This window comes from Alligator sinensis, unplaced genomic scaffold (assembly GCF_000455745.1).
Source record: "Alligator sinensis unplaced genomic scaffold, ASM45574v1 scaffold1354_1, whole genome shotgun sequence".
NCBI classification, from domain to species: domain Eukaryota; kingdom Metazoa; phylum Chordata; order Crocodylia; family Alligatoridae; genus Alligator; species Alligator sinensis.
The window spans coordinates 1,361,013-1,378,867 of NW_005842344.1; the positions used below are offsets into that span (position 1 = coordinate 1,361,013).

The 17,855-nt window shown below is 39.3% G+C and overlaps 1 protein-coding gene across 1 annotated transcript in view; it reads left to right on the top strand.

The window, feature by feature from the left end:
• Positions 1-17,855, top strand: part of EPS15L1 (epidermal growth factor receptor pathway substrate 15 like 1) — a 55,367-nt gene that overhangs the window by 24,499 nt on the left and 13,013 nt on the right. The window contains exons 21-23 of the mRNA XM_025210333.1: positions 69-129; positions 1,357-1,439; positions 4,081-4,213. Of these exons, the coding sequence (XP_025066118.1) occupies positions 69-129; positions 1,357-1,439; positions 4,081-4,213 (277 nt within the window). The remainder of the gene's footprint in view (positions 1-68; positions 130-1,356; positions 1,440-4,080; positions 4,214-17,855) is intronic.

Consider the following 17,855-nt stretch of genomic DNA (forward strand, 5'->3'; position numbering starts at 1 on the left):
AGGAAGGTAAAGTACAGAATGCATTACAGTGATAAACATGCAGCTTTTTCTTTTCTTCTCATATTTAGCCTGACCCTTTTGAAAGCAGTGATCCTTTTACATCTTCAGGTATCTCTTCAAAACGCCCAGGTAAGAGGGATGGGATTCTGCTTGTAAAAGGCAAAAATAACTTTTTATTGCCTTTTGGACACCCAGTTTTGGATGCAAAGAGTTCATTCCCAAGCCATTGTTGCCAGGTGGCAACAGGAACAGGGCCACCTGCAAGCTTTCCTGACAGCTCTCTGCTGGGCCCACTGAGGAACAGGGAGGGAGAGCAGAGCACTGTGAGATAGGAGGTGGGGTCTGAGACCTGGCCACTTGTTAAATTTGTCCCAGCAAGACAGGTTGCTGTCTGAGACAGCAACTTTGTCATGGATCCACCAGTTTTGTGGTGGTTGAGCTATTTTTACAGTGCAACAAACAGTGTGGCCATTCACCTCACATTAATCGCTAATATAAAAGTGGGACAAATGTAACGTCTGCCAGGGTCCTATAGCTGCCACCCTGTCCTCCCTTCTGCCAACTTCACATTGACATAGCCAGCCATCTCTGTAGAGAGATTTGGGAGACTTACAACTTGTGCAGAGACCATCTGTGTAGATGGCCCTGTCATTGTAGCCTCTCTGTTAGGATGCCTAGATTCTGAAGAACAATGTACCTCAGCAGGTGGGCAAACCACAAACTCCTCTCCACAGTGGCAGAAGGTGAAGTCCATATTTTCTTCAATTTTCCCTTTTGTGGATGGGAAATGGGGATTAAAAATATGTCATTTGACCATGACTGATTCTCACGTGAAACAAATTTTTATGGTCCCTTGGCAGATTTTGTCAAGGTCTGGGAAGAGACTGCTGAAACAAATGCATTCTAACATTAAGAACCTCAGCGCTTGGAAAAGAATCTTTTGGGTAGTTGGAATGTGGTGTGATCAGACTCAAATAATAGGCATATTCCAAATGAAAAGCATTTAAAAAAACCTGTTCCTTATAAAGGAGATTCTAGGATGGAGTAAACTTGTTACTTACTGCTGAATTTTTACCCTAAGGAAGAATCAGTCATCCTTCAAGTTCACTGTGAAATCACAATATCTGACTTAAAACATGTGCTTTAAAAGCCTATTATGAAATCATTCTGTAGGCATCAGTTGACAAATCTATTGCTACTACTATCAAGATCTTCATATTGGTGTCCTTAATTCTTATGCCTTGGGTTACATTTGAGGAAAAAATATTTTTATACTCATGATTTTAATATATATGTATGTATGTATGATTTTAAACAACATTACAAAAAGTTAACTTTGTTCCTTACATGTTTCAGATCCTTTTGGAACGTTAGACCCATTTGGAAGTGGTGCCTTTAATAGTAATGATGGTTTTGCAGATTTTAGCCAGATGTCAAAGGTAAATGTTCAATGGAAATAAAGTTCCTTTAAAAATGTTGGGTTTTTGGTTTTGTTTTTCCATGTCATTCTTGAAGAGTGCGATGATGTGAATAATATAGGGGATACCAGATCTCAACAGTATATTTTATTGTAATTATGGATACAAACCCCTTTGTAAGAGACCAATAAGATTATTTCGTTAGACACAACAGGTTTTCAGTAACTTGTATGTGTATCATAGAGGATAAATTTATTAAAGGGTTTGTTTTGTTTTTGAAGGGATTTTTACAAATAAGGAAAGAAGTGAAAGCAGTAAAAACCTTTTTTTCATGGGATTTTAAACTCGATTGTGTTTAGCCAAAACAATCTTTCCTATAATTTTTGTCTTGTTTGCCTTTATTTTTCCTCCACTAGGTGGCAGTAGCCTTTACAAATAGCAGGATGTTTGAGTGAAGTTGGTGACTTCTCAGCAAGGCCTGATTAGGACCTTGAGGCCTCCAGGACACTGCCTGCAAAACTCCCTTTTATTGTAGAATTAAACTTAATATGAAAATATGTTAAAAGTATTGCTTGTAAATTGATAAAGTCAAGATACAGAAATCAATCCTATCGATCTATTTTGTAATGGTCAGGATGCTCCTCTGCAGGCAACAGTGGAGAACGTAGTTCAAAAATACCTTGTTTTCTTTTCTAGAAATTTTAAAACACGTAAAGGGGTGAACTGCTGAGAATAGAAGGGGGGTATGCTGTATACTTTAGGAATAGCCACATTTCCAAATGGTACATACTGTTTCACTGTGGTGTTTGATCATATAATGAAAAGTCCTATTTTTTGGCTTTGCTTTGTGGCGAAAAAAACCCAACCAATAGCATGCTGGATTGTATTAAGAGGAATGCCACCTACAAGTCAAGGGAAGTGATTCTTCAAGTGTGATTGCTCACCAGTGCTAAACACCTGGTGACTAGTTTTGAGCGTGGCATTTCAAGAAAGACCTTGACAAATTGGAAAGAGCCCAATGGAGAACAGTCAAAATTTTAGAGGCCTAGGAAACTTGGCTTACAAGAAAAGGTTGGAAGAACTGAGATTATATGGCCTGCAGAAGAGAAAACTGAGGGGGGAGATTTGATAGTAGCCTTCAGATACATAAGGGATGGTCACCCAAGGAACCTTGTCTACCAAGGGATGGTTATACAGAGGAGGGCATACTACTCTTTGTGACTGTGAGGAACAGGACAACAAGTAATGGTCTCAAATTGCAACAAGGGAAATTAGGTTGATTACTGAAAAGAACTTTCTCACTATAAGGGTAGTTAAGCACTGGAATAGATTACCTAGAGGGGTTGTGGAGTGTCGATCCTGGAAGTTTTTAAGAGCAGATTAGATAAACGCTCACCTGAGATGGTTTAGGTAAGGATGCTGCTGCTTGGAGCCCCTTGCTCCAGGCAACATCATCTTTATCTAAACCATTAGATGATCTTCTGAGGTCCCTTCAGCCCAGTTTTTTCTGTGCTTCCTTGCTCTCTGTGTACAAAATGGGACCAAATAAAAGTTCCTGTAGGGACCTTTGTGATAACTATTTCTGTCTAGGGATGTGAAAGGTTAAATGATTAATCATTTAACTGATAAGTGCAGTGATAACCAGTTATCTTAGCAGTTATCCTTTAGCTGGGGTGGGCGCAGTCTGGGAAGGGGGGAAGAGGAGCTGTGTGGTGCCCCAACAGAAATCAGCGGGGTGGGGGGGGTTAGTACCCTAGCTTAAGAGGAAAACAGAGAGCAGCCTAATGACTCATCAATTAAGCAATTAGCTGCTCCTTCACAGGTGCTCCCTCTGGGCTGTGTTGTCTGGCTGGGCTTGCCGCCTCCTTCCCTCCAATCCCCCTCCAAAAGTCACCCTCCCTCTCCCCCCCACCAGGATGGAATGGCACTCAGCAGCAGCTGTCTCTGAGCTGCTGTGTTATCTGTTATTTGTTTACTGGTATAATTAGAGGAGGTTAAACAAATTTTTTTTTAACGGTATTTGCATCCATATTTCTATCTTTTACTGAAGTGTGTAAAGTTATCTTCTAAAACACAAAGCTATCCCTGTTTCACAATGTAAGGCCCTGCAAGCCTTCACGGTTAACTCAGACACGTATTATTGAGGTTGACAAGGTGGACATAATCACAAATACAAAGTGACTATTTTTAGTTCTTCGCAAGATCATGGCCTAAATTATATATTTAGTAATATGAAACAGTGAGGGGAAGATGAAATAGGACACTACAATAAGATGGACACTAAGCAATACCTGGTGCTCACCATAATAGAGCATGGAGAGGTGTGGGTTTTACCTAATGATTATTAAATACGTGCATGTAAATATAAAATATCGGTGTGCAGAAAGCTTTGATGACTGTGACTCAAACCTTTTTATGTTGTTTCCAAAGATATGTACACAGATAATGTATTTTACTACATGAAACACCTCAATTATTAGATTAGTAACTGCTTTCAAAGTAAATGCTTTTGAAAATAAAAGTTAGACTCCTGTGTCCCTGAGTTGATTTTCCATATTTATCTATCCTGAGTTGATGTCTGTCTGAATGATCTTTATATATACTAAAAATAATAAGTTGCTTCTGCTATCTGATATATACTTTCTTTTTCTCTCTCTTGAAGCCTACAGCTTCAGACCCTTTCACCTCCTCTTTTGGAGGGATGGGATTCTCAGATGACCCTTTTAAAAGTAAGCCAGACACTCCCGCTCTACCACCGAAGAAAAATGTTCCTCCACGGCCCAAGCCACCTAGTGGTAAGTACATCTTCTCTTAGCATGGTGTTTCTCAATCTTGTTAGACTCATGGTCTGTCTCAATACACTCAAGTATCCAGGCTGTAGCTATATTGGTCTAGAGGAAAAAGCAATCAGGGCTCATGGACAGAGGTGATACTTTTTATTAGACCAAGAAGATTTTTGCAAAAAAAAAATTCTTTAATTGCAAGCTTTCAGCAATAAGAATTTTTTTAAATTAAATTTTCATATTTTCCCAAGCAAGAAGCAACTTTGACCACCTGAAACCTGAGAGCCTGCCTTTGTCTATGGTAATTTGCATCATCACAGTGTCACAGGATAGCTGAGACGCCTTACCAGCTAACAACTGCTGCCCAGAGGGTTTTTCCATCTATTGACTCCTCTCTGAAATCCTATGAAATATGAACTTTCATTTCTATCCAAGAGAACCTTTACAATCTTTTTTCTGATGCCTGATGAAGGGTGTTTGTGCCTGAAAGCTTGAAATTACATTTTTTTTTTGGTTGCAAAAATCATGGTCTAATAAAAAGGTATTGCCTCTGTCCACGAATCTGATTGCTCAGTAGACTCAAGGCACTCCTCAAAAAATACCAACTCTTCTTTTTACTTGTTTTTTTACTGTGGAAAAATAAAAGAGCAATTCTTTTGTTGCACAGAACTCAGACCACAACAAGTCAAAAACACTATGACTTCCTATTTGACATTGCTGAGTTTATCTTGTAAACCATTCTTGCATAGCTAATTGCCAACATTGTGTGACACCCCGTGGCACCCGTGAAAGGATCTCCAGGCATCCCAGATTGAGAATCACTCTTTTTGCAGGCACTTCCTATAGTTTTTTTTCTGCTTGTCAAGGTAACAGAAAGTCTACAGTTTTCGGTCTTGTAGATCTCTCATCAGCCCACGTTCTAGGAAGGTTGGCAGATGGTTCAGACATGTAATGCTTGCGGTGGGGAGGGAGGGACTATGGGGAGAGAGATTAGATTTTCAGTAAAAGGCAAGGAACTTTTGTATAAATTTTAATTATGGACTATTTCTAAGTACAATGATAAATTTCTACCTCTGGTACACTATGTTCTGAAACTGCCAAGTATGAATGAATCTGCTATATAGTTTAATAATTTAAGGTTTATTTTAGTTTGGAGTTTAGCTTCAGATCATTTTTCTTCATAATGCCTCATTCTGTTAAACCAGGGGTGGCCAACATGTGGCACAGGTACCACAAGTAGCACAAGCAGTCTCTGTGTATGGCATATGGAAAATTGGGAAGGGGACAGGCAACAGTGTGACAACAAACAAAGAGCAGAAAACAGAGCATCAGATCAGGCAGGGAGCATAGGACGGGGAGCAGAAAGTAAAACTGCAGATCCGGTAAGGGGAAGGGATGAGAGTGGTACCCAGGGAGGGTGCAGGGCTAGTCTGTGGCACATCTGCCAAGAAAGGTTGGCCCCTACCCACTATTTTAAGCCATCTAAATTCTGGCGAAACTGTTAATAAACAGAAAGCATTTCATAGCTGTTAGTTTCAAGTCTGTTTCTGTCAGCCTGTGATATATTTTAGTAGATGTTAATAGTGAACTCTGACAGGGAACAGCTAGGTCATAGAAAAAACATGATCTTGCCACAAATATGCTCACAAATCTATTTGTATTAAAACTCTGGCACTGTGAGGTGTTTTGTTTTGTTTTGTTTGTGACATACACATGTAAAGAAAGCCCAAATATCCAGAATTTCTATGTATTTTTACCGTTTCATAAATTTGTAGACAAATCTATTATTATAACCTCCCTTTCATCATGGATCTCACACTTTCCTTGTATTGCATCACGGAGCAGTGCTTGGTCTTGTCTGACACTGCAGTTGTCACACTGACTGCTCATAAAAGTAGTTGTTAATTTGGTTCACCCTGCAGGTGAACCATCACTCAAAATGAAAAACACCCTTATGGATGTTTTACCTCAAGAGTATTTTAGGTTAAAATTTCTATTGTAGAAAATTGGGTACCCTGTCCCAGATTGACTGTGTTTTGGAAGATTGATTTAACCAAAAAAAACCCACTTATCAAAGGAATACATAATAGCAACCATGATGTCTTTTAGTTTTTGATTGCAGATGATATTTGTGGTTTTATAGTTCATATCAGTATTTAGACATCTTGGGCACTGACAGACAGGGAGAACGTGCTTTACTGAAAGAGGCAGTGTGTTAGTTCGACCCAGCTCTGCAGCATCTATATAGATCTCTTGCTTCAGTGGGACTTTTCTGGCACTTTTATCTAACAGCTGATTGAATCGGCTATTAGGTAAAAGTACCAGAAAAGCCCTTCTTAAGTGCCCGATCTATACAGACGCTGGGCGAGCTGAGTCAAACTAACACGCTTTCTCTTCTGGACATGGACTGGGCTTGGTGTGGGGTGCGCCAAGTTTAAAGTAAAGTGATATTGGGGGTGGGGGTTACATCTGTAAGCAATCCATTTTATTACATCTGTAAACAGCCCTTGCTTATCATTAATTGATAAGATGTTTTTGAGTACAGCATATTTGAGTACTGATACATACTGACAAAAAAAAGTGATTGCAGCCAGGTCCTCTATGCAAGCAGTCCCCTTTCTGTTTGCTTTTATAGTGTTCATCATTAAAGTATCTGAGAGCCTTGATAGAAATAATATATACTGTACATAAGTACAGAGCATAGCTGCAGAGCAGTTCAAATATATTGCCATGGCTTCAGAGCCGTGAATTCAAGGCCTGGATTTATGCCAATGGCTACCTTCAGCCGCCCCAGTGGTTACCTGGTCATACAGGCTGGGAAGTAAAAAAATGGCTATATGTGATGCTAGCCATGATGTGCTCTTGTGTGCCACTGACTACAGAAATTGGTTTCATAACCGGACTACCTCAATGTGCTGTTAGCTCAAGGGTGGACCTTTGACTTGACTGGGGAGAGAAACACAGACCAACAAGACAAGTGGCAAGCATTACAGGAAGAGGTGATCTCATTGCCATCCTCAATGCTGTATTTTTTCTTTTGGTTAGTTTTCATGGGGTACATGCTATTGACCAGAATGTCTGTTTACTCTTTCTTTTCTTTAGAAATGTCTGAATAAACTAATTCCAAATGTAAAGGGGCTATGTAAAAGGAATGAGTCAAATAGATAATACTGATGAGGTATATTTAGTATTTCTTTCATGTGGTTTCTTTCTGTACTTTTCTTGCTTAAACTTGATGAATTCTAGCAAATATATCATAATACATAAGTAACTTATTATGCATCTGTGTCCCCGTTTATGGGAGAGGAGGTTTTGAGGAGCCAGGTGTGCTCATAAAATAGACAGTGGAGGAAATATAGTTGCTCTTTTAAAAAGCAAATGAGCCTTGGGTGCTGATGTGCAGTTGTACTCCTCCCTTCCTTCCACACTATAGCAATCATCAGTGGTTACTTAAAACTTGAAAAAATTACATAGTAGTATTCTGTGATGCTTGTGAGAGATACAAATGAGTGTTAGTGATGGAAACCCTGTTCAAAAAGCAAATAACAGAAGAGAAACTTCCGTTGTTTCTTACCTTGCTCGTTAGTCCATTTAATTAAAAAACAAGTATGTGGTAAACATCTTTCAAAGAGAACAGATGCCTGATCAGATAGATCAGATGCATCCAAAACTTGCCCTTTTTACTGCCAGTTTACTCTCTTCCTTTGTAATGTAGCTGACAAGAAAATATGGAATCGTTTTAGTGTATCTTTTATCCTTTCATTAGTGAGGGGAAATAAATCGTTAACAAAAGAAATCTTTCAATTAAAGACTGCCATGAAGATTCTAACCACTTGATCTAAGCTGATTTCTTTAAAATGACTGGCTTGTCCCAGATTCAAGTCTGCAGGCATGGGAAGATGTGCTTTTTTCATGATACTCCTGCAAAGATGTGCACTGGAATGAGGACTCATCCTAGTGGAGGGTAGACATGATATCACCATTGCCTTCCTTCATGACTCTCTCTGAAGAGTCTTGGATTTTGTTTTGTGGAGCAAATTCAGGAAAGACCCTGAATGAATGCAGAGGAAGTGCTGCTTAGTATTTGTCTGTAATGAGTAGGTAAAAAGGGTGTTCATTAGGATCTTAGGAAAGTAGGGCTGATAATCTAAGTCATGTAGTCCAGCCCTCTGCTCAAGTCAGGATCATCCCTGTCTAAGCCATCCCAGCCAAGCGTCTGTCCAACCTGCTCTTAGAAAATTTCAAGGATGGAGATTCTTCCACTTCTCTAGTTAGGCTGTTCCAATGTTTGATCTTGCTCATTGTCAGAAAGTTCCTCTGACCGCAAACCTAAATTTCCTCTGCTGAAGCTTGAGTCCCTTGCTTGTAGTTCTCTCCCATATGGCCACAGAGAAAAGCCCAGCTCCATCCTCTCTATAATCACCCTTCAGATACTTGAAGACTGTTATCAAATCCTATCTCTTCCCCCCCCCCCCGCCCGTTTTCTCTTCTCCAGACTAAGTAACTAACTTTTTCAGCCTTTCCTCTTAAGTTGTGCTTTCCATTAATTTTTTATTGCTCTCCACCGGACTCTTTCTAAGCTGTTTACATCCTTCATGAAGTGTGGAGCCCAAAACTGGACAAAATACTCCAGATGAGACATCACCCGTGCTGAATTGAGTGGAAGAATCACTCCCCTGATTTGCAAGTAACACTCCTGTTGGTACAACCCACTATGCCATTGCCTTTTTTTTTTGTTGCAATGAGAGCATACTGTTGTCTTATTCAGTTTGTGGTCTACTGTAACCCCTAGGTCCTTCTGTACAGTAGCGTAGCCCAGCCAGTCATTCCCCAGTGTGTGGGGGGGTAATGTACATGGAATTATTCCATCCCAAGTGCCAGGCTTTGCACTTGTCCATATTGAACTTTATCTGGTTGATTGCGGAACATTTTTCCAGTATATCCAGGTCATTCTGGATCCTAGCCCTGCCTTCTAGACTATCTGCAACTCCACCCAACCTGGTGTCATCTGCAGACTTACTAAGCGTGCACTTAATGCCATCATCCAAATCATTAAGACATGGAACAATCCTGGACCCAAGACAGAACGTTGGGAACACCCACTTGATGCCTCCTCCCTACTAGACACGGAGCCACTAATGACTGTATATTGAGCATGATGAGCCACCCAGTTATGTATCCACCTTCTAGTCTTTTCTTAGCTAGTCCCAGGTTCTCATGAGTAAAATGCTTAAATCCAGTTTTAGAAAAAGATGCATGCCCTATATATGCAGGAGGTATGACCTAAGCCTAGATCACAATGGTCCTTTCTGCCCTTAGAATTCCTTATAATAACTTTTTGTGCCTGGACTGGCTGGTTGGTTCAGAATCTTGAATGATGCATTGTGCCTCCCCACTTCATCTCACTTCTGATTAACCTATTGTTGCAAGCTTACATTCAGACAGGGCACTTTAGATATCTCTGGACAGTACCAGCGTATGGACTTGCTAGCTCTCTTACTGGAGTCTCGATAATGTAAAGCAGCCCTAGACAGAGATGCACAAACTAGCTCTGCACACAGTAGATCCAGAACTGGAAATAGTGTAGCTGCATTATTCACCTCAGCCCAGTGCAGCATGACACACTGCCTCTCAGATATTGTGCCCGAGCTTAACATCTCTCATTACAATGTGCAAATGTGTGTCTGTAGTCAAGACTGTGCTCATTGTTATGTGATAGATAATAAATTACTGTGATACTTTTGGAAATTTGGAAATTACCATGATGCCTTTTGAGAGCAGTCTGAATTATACTGTAATGTTATATTTTGTAATTTAGACATGCACTTAATTTTTTAATCTCCTGCTGTAAATAGCTCTTTGTAGCTTTCAATATTAATGAACTTTAAGGTTTTGCGTATGCCTTACACTAGTAATTAGGTTCTGTAGCGCTTATGTGTACTTAAAGGTGGGGAGGGAGATGATGATCCACTGAAACCTGTCAGTTAAAATCTGCAGTTCGAAGGTTCTCACACATTAAGAATGACATGTTTTCTGCAATGAGCTGCAGATTGAAATCAGTCAGAGTTCACCGCTAACTAGTTTCTAGGTAAAAGTTGTTGATTGCAAAAAAGAGAGAAACAGATTTTTTTTTAAAGTACAGGAAGTTGCTGTGTGGGTGTCAGTGATTGGGCTATAAGTAAAACTCAGTACTCTAGTGCTTTGATCGTGGGACCTGCTGTATTTGCCCCACCCTTACCCACTTCCTTTAAATGCAGCACCATGCATTCCACATTGCGGTTTTAACAGTACTGCTAACCAGTGATATTAGTGGAAGAACCTTCACCACTAACCAGTGTGTAACCTTCAACCTCTTCTGAAATTTTATTGCTCATTTGTAGCGGTTTTGACCTTTTTAACCTTGACAGAATATAAAAATCCTAAACTTTTGAAACAAAGATATAATTTCCTACTCAGAAATGGTCTTCAGCTGTTTGTAAATAGTAGATGTGTCCTGCAGTTTCAGTTAACACTTTGATAATTTTGCCAAGTTTCTGATTTTAGTTTACTCACACTGGTAAATGTAATATTGGAATTAAATGCCGTGTCTCTGACTATTCTAGTCGTATCTGCTAATCATTGATTTCTACAGTGCTACTGTCCTTATTTTTAATATGCAGCAATTTTATATGTTGCATTGGAACAGGAACAAAGTAATAATTTGTTGGAAAATAATCAGAAAATGTTTTTAAATAAATGTGTTAAGCATATTTGGTATTAATTATGAATTGCCTGACTGCTATTAAAATCTGGAGGTTTATTTAAATGTGGACAGCTTGCTTATTCTGAGCTGGTTGATGCAGTGCATTTTACATTTCTATGATGCACGTCTGTAATTTTAGATTTTGCCAAACATATTCAGAGAAATCTAGCTAATGCTTTAGTGCGTTTTGCCATTTAATACCTATAGCTCTTGTCTATCATGGAAACCAACTTTATAAATTGGCATCTCAGAGGTTAGTGGTTAACGCCTCTGCTTTGAGTTAAGGACTTCAATTCCGTTCCCACGTTGTTTTTACAATTGGTCATATTTTTCACTTGTCAAAATATCGCAAGAAATCTTAAGACAGATAGCCATAACTTCACCAGCCTTCCTTAAATCTAGCATGACCCAGAACCTTCTGCAGAATGAGCTTGCAGGCAGCCCCACTTACAGTAAGAGCATTCAGTGCAATTACTTAGGTCTGCACTGAGCCATTTCTTGTGGATTAGAACCTATGCTAATTATTGTATTTACAACAGATTGATCCATATGGAGCATTTTGATATTTTGTCAGAACAGAAATGTTAAATAGATCTTACCCTTTTAAATCTCTAAAATTCTAATTGTTTAAGAGTTTTCTCTTACTGACAGTAAAGTCAATGAGGGCTGCCTGCATCAGGCCCTGTGTGACCTTTTCCTCACCTCCCCAGTTGGCAGATAAATGCAGATGGTATCAGAAGTGTGTGATGTGTAAAAAAGGGGGGAAAAAAAGGTTGAGACTTTCAAATTAAACTTAAACAATATTTTTATCAGACGAATCTGCAAAATCTTAAATTCTTATGCGGTAATCCACCGTATGCAGAAATGCTCTAGTTCTGGATTACTGGGGCTTTTTTTATCCATCAGGTTCCCACTAGTAAAGATGCGGGAACAGGTAACTGACCAGGGACTTGGAGATTAGCTGTCTCTCTTACGGTTCAGTTCCCTGGCTTCACGGCCCTAGAGAGGTTAAAATAGAGGCATTTGTCCTCTAACCTGCTTCCAGGTATGAACACATATAAGAAGAAATATCAGGGCAGATTGACTTTAAAGATATAGTGTAAATAGATTAATTAGATAGAAGTATATTACTATTCAGGTGCGAATATGTCAGGGTCATCTAGATCCTGTTTACTCTCTTCTTTATTTGCAGCTTCCAAATATATCTATTTTTCATGTATCACTTCTCTAAGTTTAAGCTATTTTATGGTTTGCATATTTACATTTGCTGAATTCTTTTTAGATCTGTGCAAATAGCACAGAAGTCAGCATAGAAAGGGACAAGAATGTCAGATCATCTCTGTGTCTTGTGTTTGCTTGTTCTCTGTTTCTCTGAACTGCATGGGAATCAGGACATTATTGATTTTGTTCAATTTCTTGGTAAAGTACTTTAAATCAAGCTTCAATGCTGTATATTCATACAAGGATTAGACAGTATTCTTTAAATACTAGGAATATTTTAAATTTAAAACCATACCTGAATTCATATTGCAGTTTTATAACCTATACTAAATTATTTGTAGTGTGTACCATATGCAGTATCAGTGAGGTTCTGTGAAAATATAAGCAAGCACGTAATTCTGCGTTATGATTTTTTTCATATTTATATAACAACAGAACAGTAATTAAAATAATCAGGCCATGTGGTAAAAATAAAGACTTTTACACTGAGCAAACTGATTAACAATTTCTGATTAAGCTACAGGAGTTACGTCTTTGAGAGGCAGGGAGAATATCAATAGTGTATTGCTTAATTATATATTTGACTAAAAAATGTGGAAGAGGGATGTTTCCACGTAGGTATCCTGGTTCTGCAGTGTGTTGGACCAGAAACCAGGCATACTCATTGTAGTACGAGTTCCTTCCTGTTCGTGGTCGTGAAGATGGGTGTCTCAGGGTATAGATGCTTAGTGCAAGTACCTACCTAATCATTTTTTTCCTTTTCCTGAGCTCTGAATGAGGAAAGCTCAGCACCAGAGCTTGGGACTAATGGGAAGACATCTGTTCGTGACTTCCCGAAGACCCAAGAGTTGCATTAGAATACAGGCATCCCTTGTTGCGAAGGATAAATGACTCATGGGTGGAGCACCTGGCCCAGCCCCAAACTAAAAATTCCATTCATGTTTTGATTGCTGTTATGCTGATCTCTCACACTGAAGGTGACATTTCAGAAGTCAGACATTCAGTGATGAATCAGATTGCTTAGAAGGCAATTCCTATTCACCTTTTTCCTCATTAAAACACATTGAAATAGAAGGAGCAACTGCTTGTATTTATGGTGGTATAATTAGTGCCATTTTGACATTTGTTCAAAAGTTCATAATTTTCTGAACATTTCATTTTTTCCAGCTAAAGCTTTTCAGACTTGATATCTATCCAAATGTGAGTGTCTTTAGGAAAGATTAAGCAAAAAGTGCTCAGCCATTTTTTTTAGTACAAGAGTGGGGAAAATATAATTGTCTTCATTGCAAAAAAAATCTTATGACCTTTTGCAAATAGCTCTACCAATATTTACAGTTGGAATACAAATAGTCCTTGCTGAGAAGAAATGCCTAAGAGAACTAGTTGTGATTTTACTAAATTACAAGTAGAACTGCTTTTTCTATAAGTCTGTAAAGTAGATTGCTAAGCAAAGATGCATTCTGAATCGAGAAGACAGACTGATAACTGAACTGCACAGTAAAAAACGTACAAGATGATAAAGTGGTGTGCTGTGAGCTTACATCCTCTGCAGTCCCCAAGGTTTGCAGGAGTAGGGTTTACTTTCACATAGCTGAAGTACCAGGTGCAGGAACCTGGTATTGCCTATCCATATATTGACCAAATTATGGTCAACACACTACCATCATTTTTTCTTGAAAGCCAGAAGTCTGAAGTCACGTATAGCTGACCACCTGCTTCTTTTCTTTTTTATTTACCTGCCTGTTATATATTTCCTAGCCATAAACGTTCCCTGCAAACAACTGCTTTAAGAACATCTAAGGTTGGACAGACCAGCACATATAGATGTCTGTATTAAAGTTGAGAGAGGTAACCACCTCTCTAAACAGCCATGTTAGTCAGAAATCAGTCAGAAGGGAAGGTAAATGTGCACCTTTGTAGACTAACTAAATAAAATATATGTCGAGGGAGAGTACACAGGTTTTCATGACTGTTTAATCTTTGCTCTCGTGTGTACTTGTAACAGCAGTCTTTATGTAACCACATGCTGCATTTCTCTTATAATATACTACAATATCATGCTGCCTCCCCAGTGACTGTTCTGGTCATCCTATAAACAGGTAATACAGTAGTAGAAAAGATTTAAAAAATAATAATAAAACAAAACACATCTTCATTGTAAATTCATTGCTGTTCTGTGCCACTCCTACTTTAGGTAGCCCTATTCCAGCACAGCATCCTACACAAATACCTTCTGTATAAACTACTGAGAATAAATGTGTTACTTGCTCTTCAGTGTTTTCTTTAAACAGACACCCAGATCTCTTGTTCTAAACCTATTCCTGGGGTATGAAATTAGATAAACGCTTAGTATGGGTGGAGTTCATTACAAGTTAACAGCATTTGCTGTGGTAAACCATTTTGTTCATCATCTTTTTGCTGAAGTGAGTCCTCGGTGTGGTTTGTGTACACCACTTCGGTAACTGCTGAAACTGCTGTGGTTTCAGAACAGGACCTGTTTTGCTTTATCTAAAACTTTTGTTCCTGAAACTATTAGCAAAAAGAACTGAAATGAGAGAGGACTGCAAATATCTATCTGAATTTCCCTGCTTCCAAACGTGGAAATGTTTTAAGGTGTAAAATTTCATTGTAAACCTGCAAATTTTCAGTCTCCAAGGAATTAAAGCTGAAACTGATTTGGTTCCCTAATTATTAATGAGCTAATTAGTTTTACTGCTGGGTAATCAGTGTCCTTTAATTTTGCTGGCAGTTGTAGGGGAGTATTAGGTTAAAGAACTTGCTTCTCATGCCATTTCAAGTCCCTATAATTTAAAAAATGCACATCCAAAGATTCATCTCTAGAGGCAAAAACATTACTTCAGTAGGGGGTTGCTGTAGGTTCAAGTCAGTGAAGAATTTAGTACACAGTGTCCAGTAGAACACAGTATTGCCAAGGAGAGGACTGAGGTGCCCAGATGACTGAATTGTAGCCAATAAACTAGTAAATTGTTTGAGACTTAACCAAGAAAGTATGTTGGCCTTCAGACCCAAATAATATTAGCTTGTGAGCCGCTGAGTAGTGTTCAGCTAATTATGGTGTTTTCTTGTGCAAGAAGGGCCTCTGCTGTGGCTCCCATAATCTATGATGGTCACTGACATTGGCCCATCTAAGGCAGGCATAGCTCATAAAAAAGGACTTTGCCTAGTAGAAATGGGCCTTCTCCAGTTTAGCTTCAAAATAAATACCAAATTAAAACCTTCTTAACATCTGTTTTTAGAATATAAAAGCTGAACATAAAATGAAATTTGAAGACTTAGAAGTTAACACTACTTTTACACTATTCACTGTGACATTTCCTTTGCAGCAAATTTGTGTTTTTTTGTGTTGTTTTCTGAAGGTGAAGCATCAGAAACCCCAGTGCTCTTTGCACATGCTCTAAAACCACCAGGGGCTTCATGCAAAACATTAAAACAGGCAACCTAGGGGAAAAAAAAGATTGCTGAGCAAATAAGTTGCAAGACCTGGGTTCTCATTAACAGTCACTGATTCCACACAGTGGTTTCAGCAACTGAAAATCTAACAACTTAAGACAGCTTAAAACGGAACAACTTCCCTCTTTACAAATCTACCCGATGGTGAGCTTTGGTGCTAGAAACTATAGGGCCAAGTTCTGTTCTTTGACATTAGTGGAGCTTACGAGTCTAACCAAGATGACAGTTTGGTCGACTAATACACAGTAGTGTAGTTAGAGAGCAATTTTTAAAATATATTTAAGAGGAATTGTTCAAGACAGCCCAGATATAAAATTAAGAATAGAGATATTCCAATTTTATTCGTAATCAAAATACTTAATTAAAAAAAAAATTGTGTGATATGTACTCAGAGTTGTTGGTTGTAGCCGTGTTGGACATAGGCAGGCTTTGGGTAGATGTGATATATTTTATTAGACGAACTAAATAGTTGGAGAAAAGTTCTTTGCAAGGTTTTGGGCACAAACACCCTTCCTCGGGCATAGGGAGACTCTAGTCTGCATTTGTCTGTAAAACCTGAACTGTTAGGTGGGGGTTGGTTATTAGGCATTGCTACTCGTTTTGGTTTTTTTATTTCTTTACAGTAATGCTTATATGTTGAGAGCTCTGTATCTTTTAACAAATTGACTGGGGTGGATATGAGAGATTGAAACTTGCCAGGGCTAAGAATTGCATGTATTATGTAGCACTGTTTTCACAATATAAGCAATATGGTGGTCAGAAAGTAACCTCAAGACTGCATGAAAGATGTTGCATACTATAAGTTAAAGCAAATTCTGCTATTTCCTGTGTATTTTATATCATTTACTTCCAAAAAAGGACAAACAACTGGTCTAACATCTCTTGTTACATTGATGTATATAAATGTGATTAATTGCTAATTGTGCTAACCTGAAGTGCAACATAAGGCATGTATAGAAATTACCACAGATACACTTCCTCAAGTAAGGCAGAACATACAACTCCATTCATTGGTGCGTAAAAGGAATTGGAGATAATGGCAGGAGATTTGTGTTCCTTTTTTAATGTCAGCTTGGACTTGCTGAGAAGTGATTGTACATAGTTTTCAAATACAGGTGAGCAGTGATTTCTGAAATAAATTAACACTGAAGTGCATTATTTAAAAAAACTGCAGAAAAAAACTGCAGAAACTTCCTCAGCCTGACGAAAGGTTTTTAAACCCAAAAGCTTGCTTAAAATGTTTTTTTTTTCCAACTATTTAAGTTGGTCTAATAAAAGATATCAGATTCACCCAAAGAACCATGTCTGCTTATTTAAAAAAAATATTTCTCTTTTCATAATAAACAGTGCAAAGAACACTTTAAAAATACTGACATATAAAACTTGCATACAGAAACAGATCCGGGACCTTGCAATCAGGGTTGCAGCGGTGGCTGTACTCCCTGCTCCCACCCTTCCTCCCATCTTCTTCCCTCCCTCTCCTCCCCCACCTGCCACTGCTGCTGTCCCAGGGGCAAGGGGATCTCCAGAGCCACTTCTGCCCAATTCAGGCCAGGCTCTGCGGAGGCCAGACTCAGCCTGGAACAACAGCAGCAGTGGGCAGGTTCCCCCTCCCCATGCTTGTTCCTGGGCTGGTGGGGGGCACCCAGGGGGACCAGGGAGAGAGGGGAAACCCACTTGCCACTGCTGCTATCCTGGGCTGAACCCATGCAGCCCACCTGGAGTGGACAAGAGCCTCTGTGGAGCTCCCCGCAACAGCATGTCAGTGGGGACAGAGGTGGGCAGAGGGGGGAGGGAGTGGGGAGGAAGCATGTCTCTGAGTGCGGAGGGGAAGAGAGGGAGGAGGTCTTCCTACCTGCTTGGGGACTTTAAATAAAAGTGCCAACTGTTGCTCCTGCTGCATGGTCAGAAATGGGGTGCCCCTGTGCCACTGCATCCTCTCTGGATCCGCCCCTGCTAGTATACCAGTGTAAACAAGGGATGGTTGCAATAGCCCTTTACTATTGCAGCTTACTAGAATCTGAGGAAAATCTGTCCTAAAACTGCACTGGGGCATTTAACACCAATATGATGTTTATGCCTGCTCTTACTCTTTTTGGTGCAGACAAGTTAATTAGTGGCTCATTTATCACCTGTTGGTGAGGTGTTATAATAGTCTGGCCTTTGGATTCTGTCTCATTGGTCTGAAGCAGTAGGTCTTGGACAGCCTCCACTCCTCCT